The sequence below is a fragment of the Danio rerio genome, chromosome 22 (assembly GCF_052040795.2).
Source record: "Danio rerio strain M-AB ecotype USA chromosome 22, GRCz13ab, whole genome shotgun sequence".
In the NCBI taxonomy this organism is placed as follows: domain Eukaryota; kingdom Metazoa; phylum Chordata; class Actinopteri; order Cypriniformes; family Danionidae; genus Danio; species Danio rerio.
The window spans coordinates 6,713,648-6,728,246 of record NC_141042.1 but is presented as its reverse complement, the minus strand read 5'-3'; the positions used below and the strand labels follow the sequence as shown (position 1 = coordinate 6,728,246).

The window sequence follows — 14,599 nt, the reverse complement described above, 5'->3', positions numbered from 1 at the left end:
CTCGTATGTGTGAACATACCTTGCAATAAAGCTCCTAAATAAACCAAGACATGAAAAGTCTCCCAAAATAACTAAATAATTTAAACCTTTCGATTATTTTTAAGAAGTGTCTCATGCAGGGTTTCTGCAGGGTCTTAAAAAGTCTTAAATCTCAAAACAAAATTTTAGGCCTTAAAAAGTCTTAAATCTCAAAACTAAATTTTAGGCCTTAAAAAGTCTTAAATTTACTGAAATATTGTGTTGTAGGTCTTAAATCTTTTTTTAAACAGGTCTTAATTTTCTTTTGTATTTCATGTATTGCTACCAAATCTGGCAAAAACAGTCACCAACAATCATCTCAATCAAACTTTTTAATTAAGAAGGAAATTAACTCTATCATAATGGTTTAATTGTTTTCCTTACAATAACATTTGTTTAAAATTTCTCCGTGTATTTACTGCTGCGGACAGAGACCTGGACAGATTGTTGTGCATAGATTTAGTTTATTATAGTTTTTAAAACATTTAATTTTCTTTTTTATTTTAAAGAAAGTTTATGTTGGGGGAAAAAAGTGTATGAATAAAAGTAGAGCTTGCTTGTTTTTACACAATATTTAAAATATTTTTCTATGAAATAAAATCTACAAAATTTTATATATTTTTTATTAATGTATTGTATTATCAAATTTATTAAGTTATTAAAAAATTGATAGGGCAAATGAAAATCTTTTCTTTTCTAGACAATTCGAAAAAATCCTTAGCGTTTACCCTGTTATTAGTCTAAAATTTTATTCATAATGGTCTTTAACATGTCTTAAGTCTTAAACTTACCTCTGTGAAACCTGCAGAAACCCTGTTATTAGAAATAATAAATGGAGCCTAATACTGTTCTGTGGAAATCAGTAGGCTAATTATTTATTACTGAAGTGAAGATACAGATTTAGTACAGATGACGTTTTGAAATAAACCCAAAATAAACTTTATTTATTTATTTTAGACACTGCATATAAACAAATACAATTCAAAGTCTCGTTTATCAGTTCTTTTGCTTTTTGTGATCATTCTGTAACAGGAAAATTTTGCTGATAATTCTAATAACATTCATTTGATGGACATGTGAGAGATTCACAACTCAGACTCAGGCCAATGAAGCAATAACATCACTGAAGAGAATGAAACGACGGAGAACCGTGATTAAGCGAATAAACTCTAATGAGCTGAGTCTCCTCGCAGGGTTAGTTGATGCAAGAGTTGATGGTAAGTTTTTTGTCTTCTTTTGTTTTTCTGTGTTTGCTTTCCTTTCTTACAATAAACAAGGTTTTCAATTCATTTTTAAGTAAAAGTTTTTAAATAAATGTCTTAAGGACACATGATGTGCTTTTCACCGTCTGTTTGAGGTGTTCTTGTTGGAACTGTTGCTGATACTGGAAGAGATTAAAAGCTATGATTTAACAGTTAAATGTTGTTTTAGCATGGTGGATATTCCGTCAGCCAGCGCCAACTTGATTTAAAATAGATTTAATTTGTTCTGAACAAGGGGTTAGCGAAGTGGCGCACGTCACTGTCAGAATGTTTGTGACGGCCAATCGGATTTAAGAGGGCGGGGCTTCCGTTCACAGAAGCCGAGCTGAAGCGCGCCCCTGTCAGCACTGGAAGAATGAGGTCAAATAAGCTGAACCGCTTTTACACCTGCTCCGCGGATTTATACACATACAACACAAAAACATCCAGCCAAATCTTGAACAGTATAGACAGACAGAATCCGGTAAAACACAGGTATGCGGTTTTTGTTTTCAGTTATGTTGGGTTCGTTACATTTAGCGACTGAAGGTTCCGTCACGTCTCATATGACTTGAATCTGAGCAAGTTGGTGCTGTTACAATTAAGTGTATTGGCCATTTATATGTTAAGTAAAAAAAATATTACGTTAGGTAGTACAGTACATGTATTTTCCCAACATTTATCATATTGTACTTGAAATACTAACTGCTTTAATAATGGTAATTAGGTGGTCCCTACAGTAGTCAACATTTAAAGTTGATCAAAATTGTCCTAAGACAAGTATATGTGTCGTTCAATATTTTTTAGACAACTTTGATGAAAGGCTGTGATCCACTTCATGTTCACTACTGTATTTCCTACATAGTACATAGTGCTATAGTACCATAGTACGTAACTGGTGATGACTCGCGCTTAAAGGGATAGTTCACCCAAAAGCAGCAGGGGATTCTGTCATCATTTGCGACATTCTACTCTACCAGAAACGTACATTTTCACTTATAAAAAAGTGACAGGGCTTGACCTTTAAGTTTGTCTTTCTCAAAATCATACAAAAACAAGCATAGAATCATACAAGTCAATGATAAAATGCACCCATTGATCGCTGTCAGCTTCTCCATCAAACCATGTCACTTCCTTTGAGTCATAATAGCCTTAAAGGTTTATTGCATGGCTTTTATGTTCAATTTAATGCAAATGTGACAGGAGCAGGGGCATCACTTTTAGAGACAGACCGTTTAGAAACGGGTGATGAATAATTATATGAATGTAAACTTTTGGATTTTATGCACACTTAATATTTTGAAGTTCATTTCAAGTTCATTTAAAAGCAGTCACAAGACTGACCAAAGGGCTGAACATGAGACGAGATAAAAAGAAATAAAAAGACAGAATATAAAAACATAGAAATGAAGCAAGCAAAATATCTGTAAAAATGTAAAAAATTAGCGGTACAATGAACTAATAAAATAATATTAAAAAGCCAGGCTAAAAAAGTAGGTTTTAAGACTTGATTTAAAAAATGGATAATGATGGAGCCATTCTGATCTCAAGGGGCAAGGTGTTCCACAACCGAGGACCTGCCACAGAGAAAGCTCTGTCCCCTCTACTGTTCAGCCTAGAATTTGGAACTGACAGATTCTGCTCACTCGACCTTAGAGATCTGCCCCACACTTTCACACTTAAATAGTCCCCTACACTTAAAATGTCCACTACACCCCTGGACAAGACTGACAGAAACACGGGGACAATTGTAGTTATTTATATTATATATTTGTAGAATTTATTTATAACTTTGTGTTTTTAATCAGTTTAAGTTGATGTGAATGACAACAACTTAAACTTGCTATTTCTGAAGTTTTATTTTGTCTAAATAACAGTTTTTAGCACAACAAATCTATTAGAGCTGTAGATTAATTTGGGTGAAGAATAAGGAAAATGACAGGGTTTGTACATTTGTAAAGTGTTTTTAATAAAGAACCAAATGACAGAAAGCAACCATCAGTCCATTTTTAGACATTTTTGGAATTAAATACTTTTTATTCACTTCATTTGTTTTTAATTCAGGGACAGGTAATGTACGTTTCTGGTAGAATGTCCTATTTACTCATCAGCCATGTAACAAAAAAAAAAAAAAAAAGGTAAAATATAAAATCCTAGTTGTTTTAAGATTCACATCCTCAGCTAAATCAGCATCAAATGCCAGAATATCTCCCTTTACTGAGCTGATATTAAGTTGGAGGTCCAATATGTTCAGTACCTTTAAAAAAAAAAAAAAAAAAAAAAAAAAAAAAGGCCACACTTGTATCTAAATTAAACTAACGTAAATTCAAATTATACATTTTTGGACTTTTTAGGTACTCTATACTTTTAACGGTACCAGTATGAGCCCCCAGTGACGGAAAAACTCTATTTTTGACAGGTGCAGCAGACCTGCAGACTTTTATCTAGAATTATTAATAATAAAAGCAATTAAAGCTGAGACATTGGGGATGTAAATCCCACCCACACACAGAAATTCATTTTAATTTTCACAGTTTATTTATTAATTGTATAAAATATGAGCGAGCGAAGCCCACATTTTGACAATTTCTGTTTTACCTTGGACCACACAATGGATAAAAGCACAGTAAATTCCACATATCCATCAGATATCAGCATGATAGGAGCCACAAAATAAAAGGACTTATATTCACATAGTATGATTAAAGACAAAGAGAGGTTTAAAAAAAAAAACAACAACAACAACAGCATGTTTTCTTTTTAAAAGTGAAATTAAATAATTACTGAAGCCAAACCACATCAGCAAAACCACAGAAACCATTATGCTTGTATACGTTTTTGATATTTTCATATTTAATGGTAATAAAACTACTTGATTTGATCTTTGTTTATGAACTATGAGCACTGATGAGTTCTTTATTGAGTTGTATGTAGAGCAGAAGTCAAACGGTGGATGTTTATGTGTCATTTGTAAATGAGTTGGAATGGAAAAAGCAGCCACAAGTTTTTCACACATGCATGCATTCATAAAAAGATCAAACATTCATCGCACCTTCACAAGCTTTTGCAGAAGCTGTTAGTCCAGCATATCAAACCACAGACATAAATAGAAAAACTGAGAAATGTGCATTCTCACACCTGGTGAGTATTTTGCACGTATGTGTCACACTGATGTTCCACCTGAGGTACACATAAGGATTTAGCAGTCTATCATTAAAATAATGAGCCATGTGAATTAGGCAAGGTGTTAAAAACACTGTTACATGAACAGTAATTTGTTTTACAAAGAGATAGTTTACTTAAAACTGAAAATTCAGTCTTTATTTAATCCCCCTTCACTTGTTCCAAACATGTTTGAGTTTCTTTCTTCTGTAAAACACAAGAGAAAATATTTTAAAGAAAGCTGTAAACCTGTAACTATCGACACCTATAGTATTTGTTTCACCTACCATTGAGGTCAATAGTTACAGGTTTTCAGCATTCTTCCAAATAGCTTATTTTATGTTTAACAGAAGAAAGAAACTTGTATTAAGGTTTGGAACCACTAGAGGCTGAGTAAATAGTGAGTAACTTTACATTTTTGTGTGAACTATCCCTTCAATCACACATGCAAATCTCTTAAACTCCCAATGTGAGGTAGTTGCCAAAATATTAAAGTTTATCTTCATGTCATGATTTGGCCATACAGCACCTGATGATCCTCTTTACTTTTCTGTGAAAAACACATAATAAAACAGTTAATCTAAAATTCACCCTGATCAGCTTTAGATACAGTATACAGTGGAGATCAATATTGCAGAATTTGTATATTTCAATGTCATTATAGTTGTTGGTGCTCCATGCTAGACTCTCATGTTGACATTTTGACAAAAAAAAAAAAAAAAAAAAAAACAGGGTTTAATTCTGAGAAAGTGTTTTACAAAATAACCAAAGTACTTGGTTTTGTGTGATATTTTGTGGAAAACACTGTGATAAACATTAGCGAATGTCAATGACTGTAGCGTGAAGCATTATAATGAGCATTTCTGGCTACTGCAGTCAAATATGAGTAAGAAGTGAGCAAGAGTACGTCAGAAAATACTTCAGGACATCTCTAGATTTCAGGGCCGGAGTGGGACTCATTTTCAGCCCTTGAGTTTCAAGCCAGACCGGCCCACCTCAGTTCACGACTGATTCCAATTCAGTTTCTAATGGCACTATCACGTTTTTTTTTCAAGAAAACAGCTGCTTTAGAAATGCAAATGTTCAACAGCCCTTACAGTATTATATGGCTTAACAATAAAAATGAAAAAAAAAAAAAACTTTGCAGGTGAGATTCGTACACGGGTCCGCGGCAATGAACAGCTACATCCTTACCACTGGACCACAATGGCTCTATTCTTATGAGGGTAAAAAATAACTAATGACTTGCGTACCTTAAGACACAGCACTACTTTCTTTTGATGGCTCAATCTTTTTCTCCCATTTTTAGATTTCTGAACAAGTTATGTCAGATTTATTAATGTAGTGAATCATTTGATTTTCATTGAGCAGGTGTTTTATTCATTTTATTCGAATTCTTATATTCACTAAGGTGCCGCTGTTTGGGTCGATAGTTACATTACATCATCATCATTAACGTTAGTTAACCTGCAGGCTGCATCTTTCTCACGGGGCTGCGAGAAAATAAATAAAAAGAGCGGCACTGCGGCAAAATAATGAATAAAAAGAGTAAAGATATGGTCAAATAAATAAATAGAAAAAAAAATGTAATTGCTGAGAGTGCAAGCAGCTAGGGACACCGGCCCTCGCGGCCAAAAAACAGACCGGCCCACCGGGAATTCTCCCGGTCCTCCCGATTAGCCAATCTGGGCCTGCTAGATTTCTTTGGTCTTTTTAAAAGTTTGGTTTCTTATCCAGAAGTTTGTTTGCAAGGATTTTCCATAGATTTTCAATCAGGTTTGGGTCAGAACTTTGGGCGGCCATTTCATTATTTCAGCGCTTTTTAGTTTTAAGAAACTGCATTTTGCTGTGTTTAGGGTTCATCATCTTGCATGAAAATTGTTCAAAATAAAAGATCATCGATTACTATTCTATCACTGCCATTAGAAGCTTTGGTTGATATTGACCTTATTCTAAAATGCGGAAGTGCGCCTGTTTTCGCGATTGTCTTAGAACTTCCGATTCAGTCGCCTATGGGAGACATGACTGGGAATAATAAACGGCAGAAAACGGTCAAACTACTTGCTCTACAAACAAATGTTTGCATGACTATATAGACCAAGTAGAATACTATAATAAGAAAATATCAAATTGCATCATTAAGCAGCGTAATGAGCAGTTTTCAAAGTCAAAAAATGAATGGAAGTGAATGCGACCGAAGGTCTCGAGCCAAAAACATTCAAATGGCAGCGCCCACTCGTCGGCGGAGAATAAGGTGAATAGAAACTGGTCAAATGCACATTGGCAGATCCAACCTTAAAAAATGAGTTTAGAGCATTTAAAAATAACACTTTTGACATTTTACTTTTAAATGCAAAATTTATTTTCAAGCTTCATAAACCGCTATTAGGAGAAATGAAAAGGAATTGAAAGTGTTTTAAAGGTGGCTGCCAAGTTTAAAAGGGACTTTGGACCTGTGCTAATACCCAAACTTGTGGTTTTGGCCACTTGAAAGTGCATGCAAGCAACATCAAGTGCAAAAGACAAGACTGGAAACAAGTAGTGCACTTTACACACTAAACCCACATTTGTGGTGTTGGAGGCTAAAGTATTCCATCATGCGTCATGTTCTGAATAAAAAAAAGCACATATTTATACAAAAATACTTCCATCATGCAGTCTTACATTTAAAGAAAGACTTTTTTAGTATTTCTATTTATTATACTTATTCAATTTCAGAAACCTTTTACAAACCCAAAGGTCAAACTGAGAGTTATAAAATCAGATTACCTTTTTCAAGTAACTAAAGTGAATAATGCATTACTTTTTTTATTTCAGTCTTATTAACTGTCAGCTGTTCTGTGTCATATTGAGAGATATCAAAAGGAGTAAATGGAGGTGTGCTGTGAACAATGTGTAAAGATGATACTCTAGTTTTAGTTTAAATGTGAAATGTGTACATGCATTTAGGGCTGTTCAATTAATTTTTCGATTTCATCGATTTCAATTCTAGCTGGAAAAAAAACAAAACAAAACATTTATCAAGATTTGTGTCATATCCTGCCTCCTTTCCAGCACGCATTTCATACGCATTTGTTCCTCTGCAAACCCTGCTGAAAAAACCCCCAGCTTGAACTAGTCTGGTTGGCTGGTTTTTAGCTGGTTGACCAGCCTGATTTTAAAAGGGGTTTTGGACATTTCCGGCCTGGTCTTAGCTGGCCAGGCTGAAAAATGACTAGCTAAAACCAGCTTGACCAGCCTGGTTTAAGCTGGACATGCAGTAGCTGGTTTTCACAGGGCTCTCAGCCTGGCTAAGCTGGTCAAGCTGGTTTTAGCTGGTCACCTTCCAGCCTGACCAGCTAAGACCAGGACGGAAATGGCCAAAACCCCTCTAAAACCAGGCTGGTCAACCAGTAAAACCAGCTGACCTGCATAGGCTGTTTTTTTCAGCAGGGAAGTTAAGTTTCACATGAAAATGAGAAAAAGCATGTACTGTAACATGTTTTTAAAAGCGTGGAAGACAACTCATACTGTTGTGTGTTTGTGTGTGTACGCAGAGACAAGCAGAACACACACATGTAGAGTCATCTTCTTAACGTGAGCACCTAAATTGTCAAATTAATACATAAATGCTTTGTGATTATTTACATTAACCCCCAGTGTTTTCTCTAGGATTTTTTTTCCAGCTGTGGTGGCAGATCTATCAACCACCTATGGCGTTATTTCAATGACAAATGGAGAAATGTTGTGAGCGCAGTATTACAAGTCGAGATCGCATTTATGTAATATGAGCATGCAAATCTCTTTGCTTGCGCGCCAATTTCCTCTGCCTGTGCACGCTGCTCAAGAGCAGGTTTTCTTGTGCGCTCTCAAATAAACGCTGCTGAAGTGTGATTTAGGGCCCTATCATACACCCGGCGCAGTGTGGCGCGAGGCGCAATAGTCTTTTGGTAGTTTCAGCTTGGCGCAAGAGTCGTTTTGAGGCGTTGCGCTACGCTGTTTAAATAGCAAATGCATTAGCGCTCATTTGTGCGCCCATAGGCGTTCTGGTCTAAAAAGGAAGGCGTTCTGAGGCGGACCGCTGGCGCGTTGCCATTTTGAGAAACTATATTAGATTTTTCATTAGACCAAAACTAACCCGGTCTAAACTCCAGCGCAGAGTTGTGCCTCGCTTACACACTGCTTAATACGCACAAGAGAGCAATAGGCAAATATCTTTACATATGAAAAAAATGTAATATTAAGGATATATATATATATATATATATATATATATATATATATATATATATATATATATATATATATATATATATAAGAATAGATATAGGATATAAATATAAAGGATTAAAATATTACAAACATATTATTTTCTAGCCTACATAAATATGAAAAATCACTGCTCTTATGTCTTCTTCATCTCGGGAGGCTTTTTCAGTTTATTCATAACAATTTGCTTTTGTATAATGTTATTATTATTAGCAGTATTATTTATTATATCCATATTTGTTTTATTAAAAACAAGCTTAGATTTGCTCACCTGTCAGTTTTAGACATATGGGGCACAGCATGTGTTTTAGGATATCACTCAGGTTTTTGAGCACATTTTGTTATTATTGTTCATTTATTCGTTTGCTGGAAATTAGAACTGAATTTAGAAATAGTTTTGAAATGAATATTTGCGCTTAACAAACAAAATTATTTATTTATTTATAGACTAATTGATGTCTGTGCGTAAAGGTTTCCCTATTTAAGAGCGAAAGTGAAAGTAGTTCCATTATCTCTCATTCTCATGCAGTAGATGCTCTGTTTAACAGTTTTCTGTTAAAAAACTGTCAACTGTTAACTGTTTGCTAGTGAAATGCTCATTTTTTCTACTTAGACTTACTTTGTGTCCTGTAAATAGCGAATGCGCTCTTGGCGCGACGCAGCTGACTCTTAAAGGGAATGGGAGATGAGACTCTGATTGGTTTATTCTCAAAACACACCTATAACTCATTAAGAAAATAAACTCAACCCTTTTAGGCCATCCGCCACGGCGCAAGGCAGATTTCCCATCCTTAAATTAGCAAAAATGCGTTCTGACATGCCCTGAAAGCGTTTGCGCCCTGCGTTTTGCGTTTTGCGCTCTGTGTTTGTGTAACAAATTTGTTTCCAGCATTTATTAGATTTGCTAGGAATATTTATTCCTGTCAGTCAGTCAGCATGTCACCTTTAAGGGTTATACAAACAACGCACAGCATTACTATGGTTACTGAAAAGTTAACTCTGTTGTAATTCGTTTACCTTTTAATACGCGTTGTTGTGATTATTACACGCTATAAAAGAAAAAAACAACTGAATGTTTTGAATGAGAAGCTGTAATTTAGCCATGGCGGGATGAATTTTGGTGTTGTGCCTTGCCATGGAAGAATAAATGTAGCGGAAACCATGACATTTTTATTAAGAAATAATGGAACATAAAGAGTTAAGACTGAAATGACGTGAAAATAAAAACAAACAGAACTGCTCTTAAAGTGACAATACACTATATTCCTGCTGGCGAGTGTGTATGTGATCATCAATCAAACAAAGACGAGGACAAAGTCACACACTGCTGTTGACTGAAGGACTCTTGTAGCTTTTATATGAAACAAATTAAATTTAATTCTTACAGCTTAAAGCAGAGTGTGTTCCATTAGTATGTTCTTATTCCATTTCCTTTCCAGAATTATGAGAACTTTTTGTTAGTTTTTTTCCCATTCTGCTTTAAGTGTTAAGAACTGTGAAATTTATACTAGGGTTGTCAAAATGTCTGGAATTCGGTACCAAGAGAAACTGACATTTTAAATATGTCCATTTCCTGCTAACATTTAAGCGTTGTTGAGCTCATACCTAAACAGCGCTGATTTGCCATTGTGCTCAACAGAAATGAATGTGATTGGCCGTGAAGCTCATCAGTTCACCAAACTCATTGCTGTTTACTGAGTGTAAACACCGATACAGGGACACTGGACCATTTTAAAGCTGTGATTCATCAGCGGATCGCTTGTATGTCAGTTTATAGACAAACCAGCTAATCAACGTACATTTGAAATACTACAGTGTCCCTGTATCTGTGGTTACACACTGTAAACAGCGGTGAGTTCGGTTAACAGATGACCTTCACAGCCAATCACAGTCATTTCTGTTGAGCACGTGAAAAAAATGGCAAATAAGCACCGTTTAAGAATGCGCTCAACAGCACTTCAGTGTTCACAGGAAATGGACGTTTTAAAAATTTCAGTATTGATTATTATTGAATTCCAGGATCGTGACAACCTGAAGGTGTAATATCAACTTTATTTACAGAGGGAAAAACTATATTGACAACTGACAATATATTTGGACAACCTTAAAAGTGGTTTTCTCTATTTATTTTTTAAAGTTAAATTTTTATGTGTTTGAGCATTTAGATTTTCAAATAGTTTTATCTATATCATCATATCCTAACAAACCACACAAAAAGCTTTATTCCGATTTCATATGATGTTTAGATATCAGATGTCTAAATAAAAAAAAGACCCTTGTGACTTGTAGTCGAAGGTTACATTTGGACAAATCCACTTATACACTGACAATAATCATGAATGAATATTAAAGCGTCTTACTGATTCATGCTCGCATCTTTTGTTGAACACCGTCTCAGCATAATTGATCTCTGATCGAATCTCAACTGATTAAAACAAAAAAAAAAATCATTAAAACATTGTGTTGGGACAACATAAAGGAATAAAGTTAACTTAAATTTAAGTGGATTGAACATAAAACATTTAAGTCTTAAGTCCTAAAAAACTTATGAATTGCGTTTGAGCTTATTTTAAATAGCTAGTTTGAACAAACAGCAAACATCTTTTTTTTCAGTGAGGATTATTTATATATATATATATATATATATATATATATATATATATATATATATATATATATATATATATATAAATATAAATATAAATATAAATATAAATAAAAACAAACCCACGCGAAGGCAGGGAGAACATGCAAACTCCACACAGAAACGCCAACTGAGCCGAGGTTTAAACCAGCGACCCAGCAACCTTCTTGCTGTGAGGCGACAGCACTACCTACTGCGCCACTGTTTTTTTCTATTATATATTTGCTCTACTGTATTCATCAATTTTTTTTTATTTTTTTTCTACTGTTTTTTATATTTTATATCCATATACTCACCTACAAATCCATTGCAATCAATTTAAAATTATGAATTTATTCCAAACAGAGCTTTTCATTTCACCTAATAAATTTATACTCAATATTGCAATTTCATAAAATAAATTATCACAGAAAAATGAACGCATAATGAATTATCATTTTTTCCAGTATTGTTTATTTATTTTTATAATTGTGGCTTACCTTTTTAATTCACTAAAATATTTAGAATACATTTTACCATATATTTAGTATGTTATTATTAAAACAGCAGGTGACACTTGCCTTCTTGATCTGTTTTTCTGTGTTTCCTGCAGATGCAGAAGATCCCGATCGCAGAAATCATCAGCAGAGATCCCACAGCAGCAGCAGAGATCAACACTAGCAGAGATCCTGAGTCTGGAGGACCTGAAGGAGACCATTGTTATTAAAAGTGAATTTCTACTTAAACTAGTATTTTGACACTACCATACCATCATTCAGCTGGCAGACTGTGTTGATGTCCAGATGTGTGGTCTGGTTGCTGATGGTGTTGTTGATCACACAGCTGTAAGTGTTGTTATCCTGATATTCCACCTCCAGAGGTAGAGAGAGACTGATGCTGAGATCAGACACACTGATGCTGGACAATACACTGTTTCCTTTGTACCAGGAGAGACTCACAGCGCTCACATTCACCACTGAACACAACACTGAACAATACTGCACTGAAGAAGATGAGGAGGAAGAACACTGAGAAGAGTTAAAGATGAGGACAGGAACAGGCAGACGAGCTGAAAAACAGCAGAGAAGTACAATACTACACCAGAGAACTCAAATAATATTAATTACATTTTAATAATTTTTTTTTACCATTAAATATTTACAGCTTTACACATAATTTAAAGTTGATTCATCATTCTTTTTTCTTTCTTTCTTTCTTTCTTTCTTTCTTTCTTTCTTTCTTTCTTTCTTTCTTTCTTTCTTTTTTTTCTTTCTTTCTTTTTTTTCTTTCTTTCTTTCTTTCTTTTTTTTCTTTCTTTCTTTCTTTCTTTCTTTCTTTCTTTTCTTTCTTTCTTTCTTTCTTTTTTTTTCTTTCTTTCTTTCTTTCTTTCTTTTTTTCTTTCTTTCTTTTTTTTCTTTCTTTCTTTCTTTCTTTCTTTCTTTCTTTCTTTCTTTCTTTCTTTTTTTTCTTTCTTTCTTTCTTTCTTTTTTTTTCTTTCTTTCTTTCTTTCTTTCTTTCTTTTTTTCTTTCTTTCTCTCTCCCAGGGCCATTTATATCGAAGTTGATATTTAGCCGCACCATGTTGGTGTTTCGTAACATCTAGTTTTTATGAGGTGAGTCGTTAGCCCAACACTAAACCCAAAATTTGGAGGACCAGGACATACACACACTACAGACAATTTAGTTTACCCAATTCACAGACACCACATGTCTTTGGACTGTGGGGGAAACCATAGCACCCGGAGGAAACCCACGCCAACACAGGGAGAACATGCAAACTCTACACAGAAATGCCAACTGACCCATTCATTCATCTTCTTTTCAGCTTAGCCCCTTTATTAATCTCGGTTTGCCACAGCGGTATGAACCGCCAACTTATTCAGCATATTTTTTAAGCAGCGGATTCCCTTCCAGCTGCAACTCATCACTGGGAAACATCCATACACTCTCATTCACACACACACTCATACACTGCGGTCAATTTTAGCATACCCAATTCACCTGTACAACATGTCTTTGGACTGTGGGGGAAACCGCAGCACCCGAAGGAAACCCACGCCAACACAGGGCGAGAACATGCAAATTCCACACAGAAATGCCAACTAATCCAATTCCTACAAACATATAAAAAATGACTTTTTGTTTAGTAATTTGGACTGCTAAGCACTTCATGTAGACAGTTCATTTTTTCTCAAAGTTTAATGTTTTTGCATCCTCAGACTCTATATTTTTTAAATAGTTGTGTATCTCGACAATTTTTTTTTTCCTAACGAATTAAATCTAAAAATTCAGCTTTCAGGTGTATGAATACAAAAAAAAAAAGAATCTAAATAACCTTTATGACTGGTTTTATGGTTTTCTGCTTTGCTAGCTTATAATCTATTAGCATTACAAGTTGTGCACAGATAACTCTAAATTTCTTTATATAATGTGTTTGTTTTAAATCCTGCTGATGAAGCTTAACTTTAGTACTGTGTTAAATATTCTTTTAAGAAAACACGACAGTTTGATCAGCACTGATCAATCACAAATGATAAGCTCTACTCACCGTAGACAGAAACGCTGAAGGTTTTTATTATAATTTTTTCTCCACTGATCTGCATTTTATAATCTCCAGCATGTTCAGATCTGATGTTCATGATGGTCAGAGATCCAGTTCGATTGTCCAGCTTCAGTCTGTCTCTGAATCTCATATCAGGACCATCATATGTGGAGAGGTTTTGCTTCTTTATTTTAATTTTAGCGATGAGAGAGTTTTCAGCTCCAAATGTCCATCTTATGTCATCTGTAGATGTTTGAGTATCAGTGTGTAAAGTGACCGAATCTCCCTCTGTCACTGACACAGACTCGCCAAACACACCTGGAAAACATTCAGATATATAAACAGTTTAAGGCTTCAGTTTGAGGCTTCTCTCTGTGTGAAATATTACATATTAAACTTACCAGCTAAACACCACCAGCACAAACATAAAGCAAACATGCCAAACATTTTCTTCAGACGTTCAGTGAAAGATTGGTGGATAAAAACTCCCCTCTGAAAACATGACTCCACCCACAAGAGAGTTTGACCCTCCTATTGGCTGAAATGAACACTTTCTTCTTTAGCAATGATGTATGGTTACATACTAATGCTACTTTAGTTAATTGTCACCTTAAACCTGCAAATAGTCTTTGATTTATAATTCAACACTTAAATATTTTACAACAGCAAGGCAAATGATTTTGATTAAAGCAGTGGTTGAAGTAGTAATACTGAATAATGTGTAAATACTCTTAATTTAGTTCTAAGGTGTGGTTATTTATTTAA

The 14,599-nt window shown here is 34.6% G+C and overlaps 2 protein-coding genes across 14 annotated transcripts in view; one reads left to right on the top strand and one right to left on the bottom strand.

Moving 5' to 3' along the window:
• LOC147831476 (uncharacterized) overlaps nucleotides 1-14,599 on the bottom strand; it is a 35,650-nt gene that overhangs the window by 17,041 nt on the left and 4,010 nt on the right. The window contains exons 1-6 of one of the 4 annotated variants that reach the window (XM_087303695.1): nucleotides 14,236-14,359; nucleotides 13,841-14,152; nucleotides 12,062-12,361; nucleotides 11,874-11,996; nucleotides 11,030-11,094; nucleotides 3,779-4,971 (exon numbers count right to left, since the gene is read on the bottom strand). In XM_087303695.1, the coding sequence (XP_087159821.1) occupies nucleotides 4,924-4,971; nucleotides 11,030-11,094; nucleotides 11,874-11,996; nucleotides 12,062-12,361; nucleotides 13,841-14,152; nucleotides 14,236-14,281 (894 nt within the window). In that variant the 5' untranslated portion in view covers nucleotides 14,282-14,359 and the 3' untranslated portion in view covers nucleotides 3,779-4,923. Of the gene's footprint in view, nucleotides 1-3,778; nucleotides 4,972-11,029; nucleotides 11,095-11,873; nucleotides 11,997-12,061; nucleotides 12,362-13,840; nucleotides 14,153-14,235; nucleotides 14,360-14,599 lie in introns of those variants that run through there. The other 3 variants (XM_087303696.1, XM_087303693.1, XM_087303694.1) reach the window with 3 other exon arrangements.
• zgc:113298 overlaps nucleotides 1-14,599 on the top strand; it is a 59,630-nt gene that overhangs the window by 44,031 nt on the left and 1,000 nt on the right. For 2 of the 10 annotated variants that reach the window (XR_015521189.1, XR_015521188.1), the window contains exons 6-9: nucleotides 1,051-1,235; nucleotides 11,906-12,021; nucleotides 12,136-12,379; nucleotides 12,837-12,905. The gene's annotated coding sequence lies outside the window, so the exon portion shown is untranslated. Of the gene's footprint in view, nucleotides 1-1,050; nucleotides 1,236-11,905; nucleotides 12,022-12,135; nucleotides 12,469-12,836; nucleotides 13,604-14,599 lie in introns of those variants that run through there. The other 8 variants (XR_015521195.1, XR_015521197.1, XR_015521190.1 and 5 more) reach the window with 7 other exon arrangements.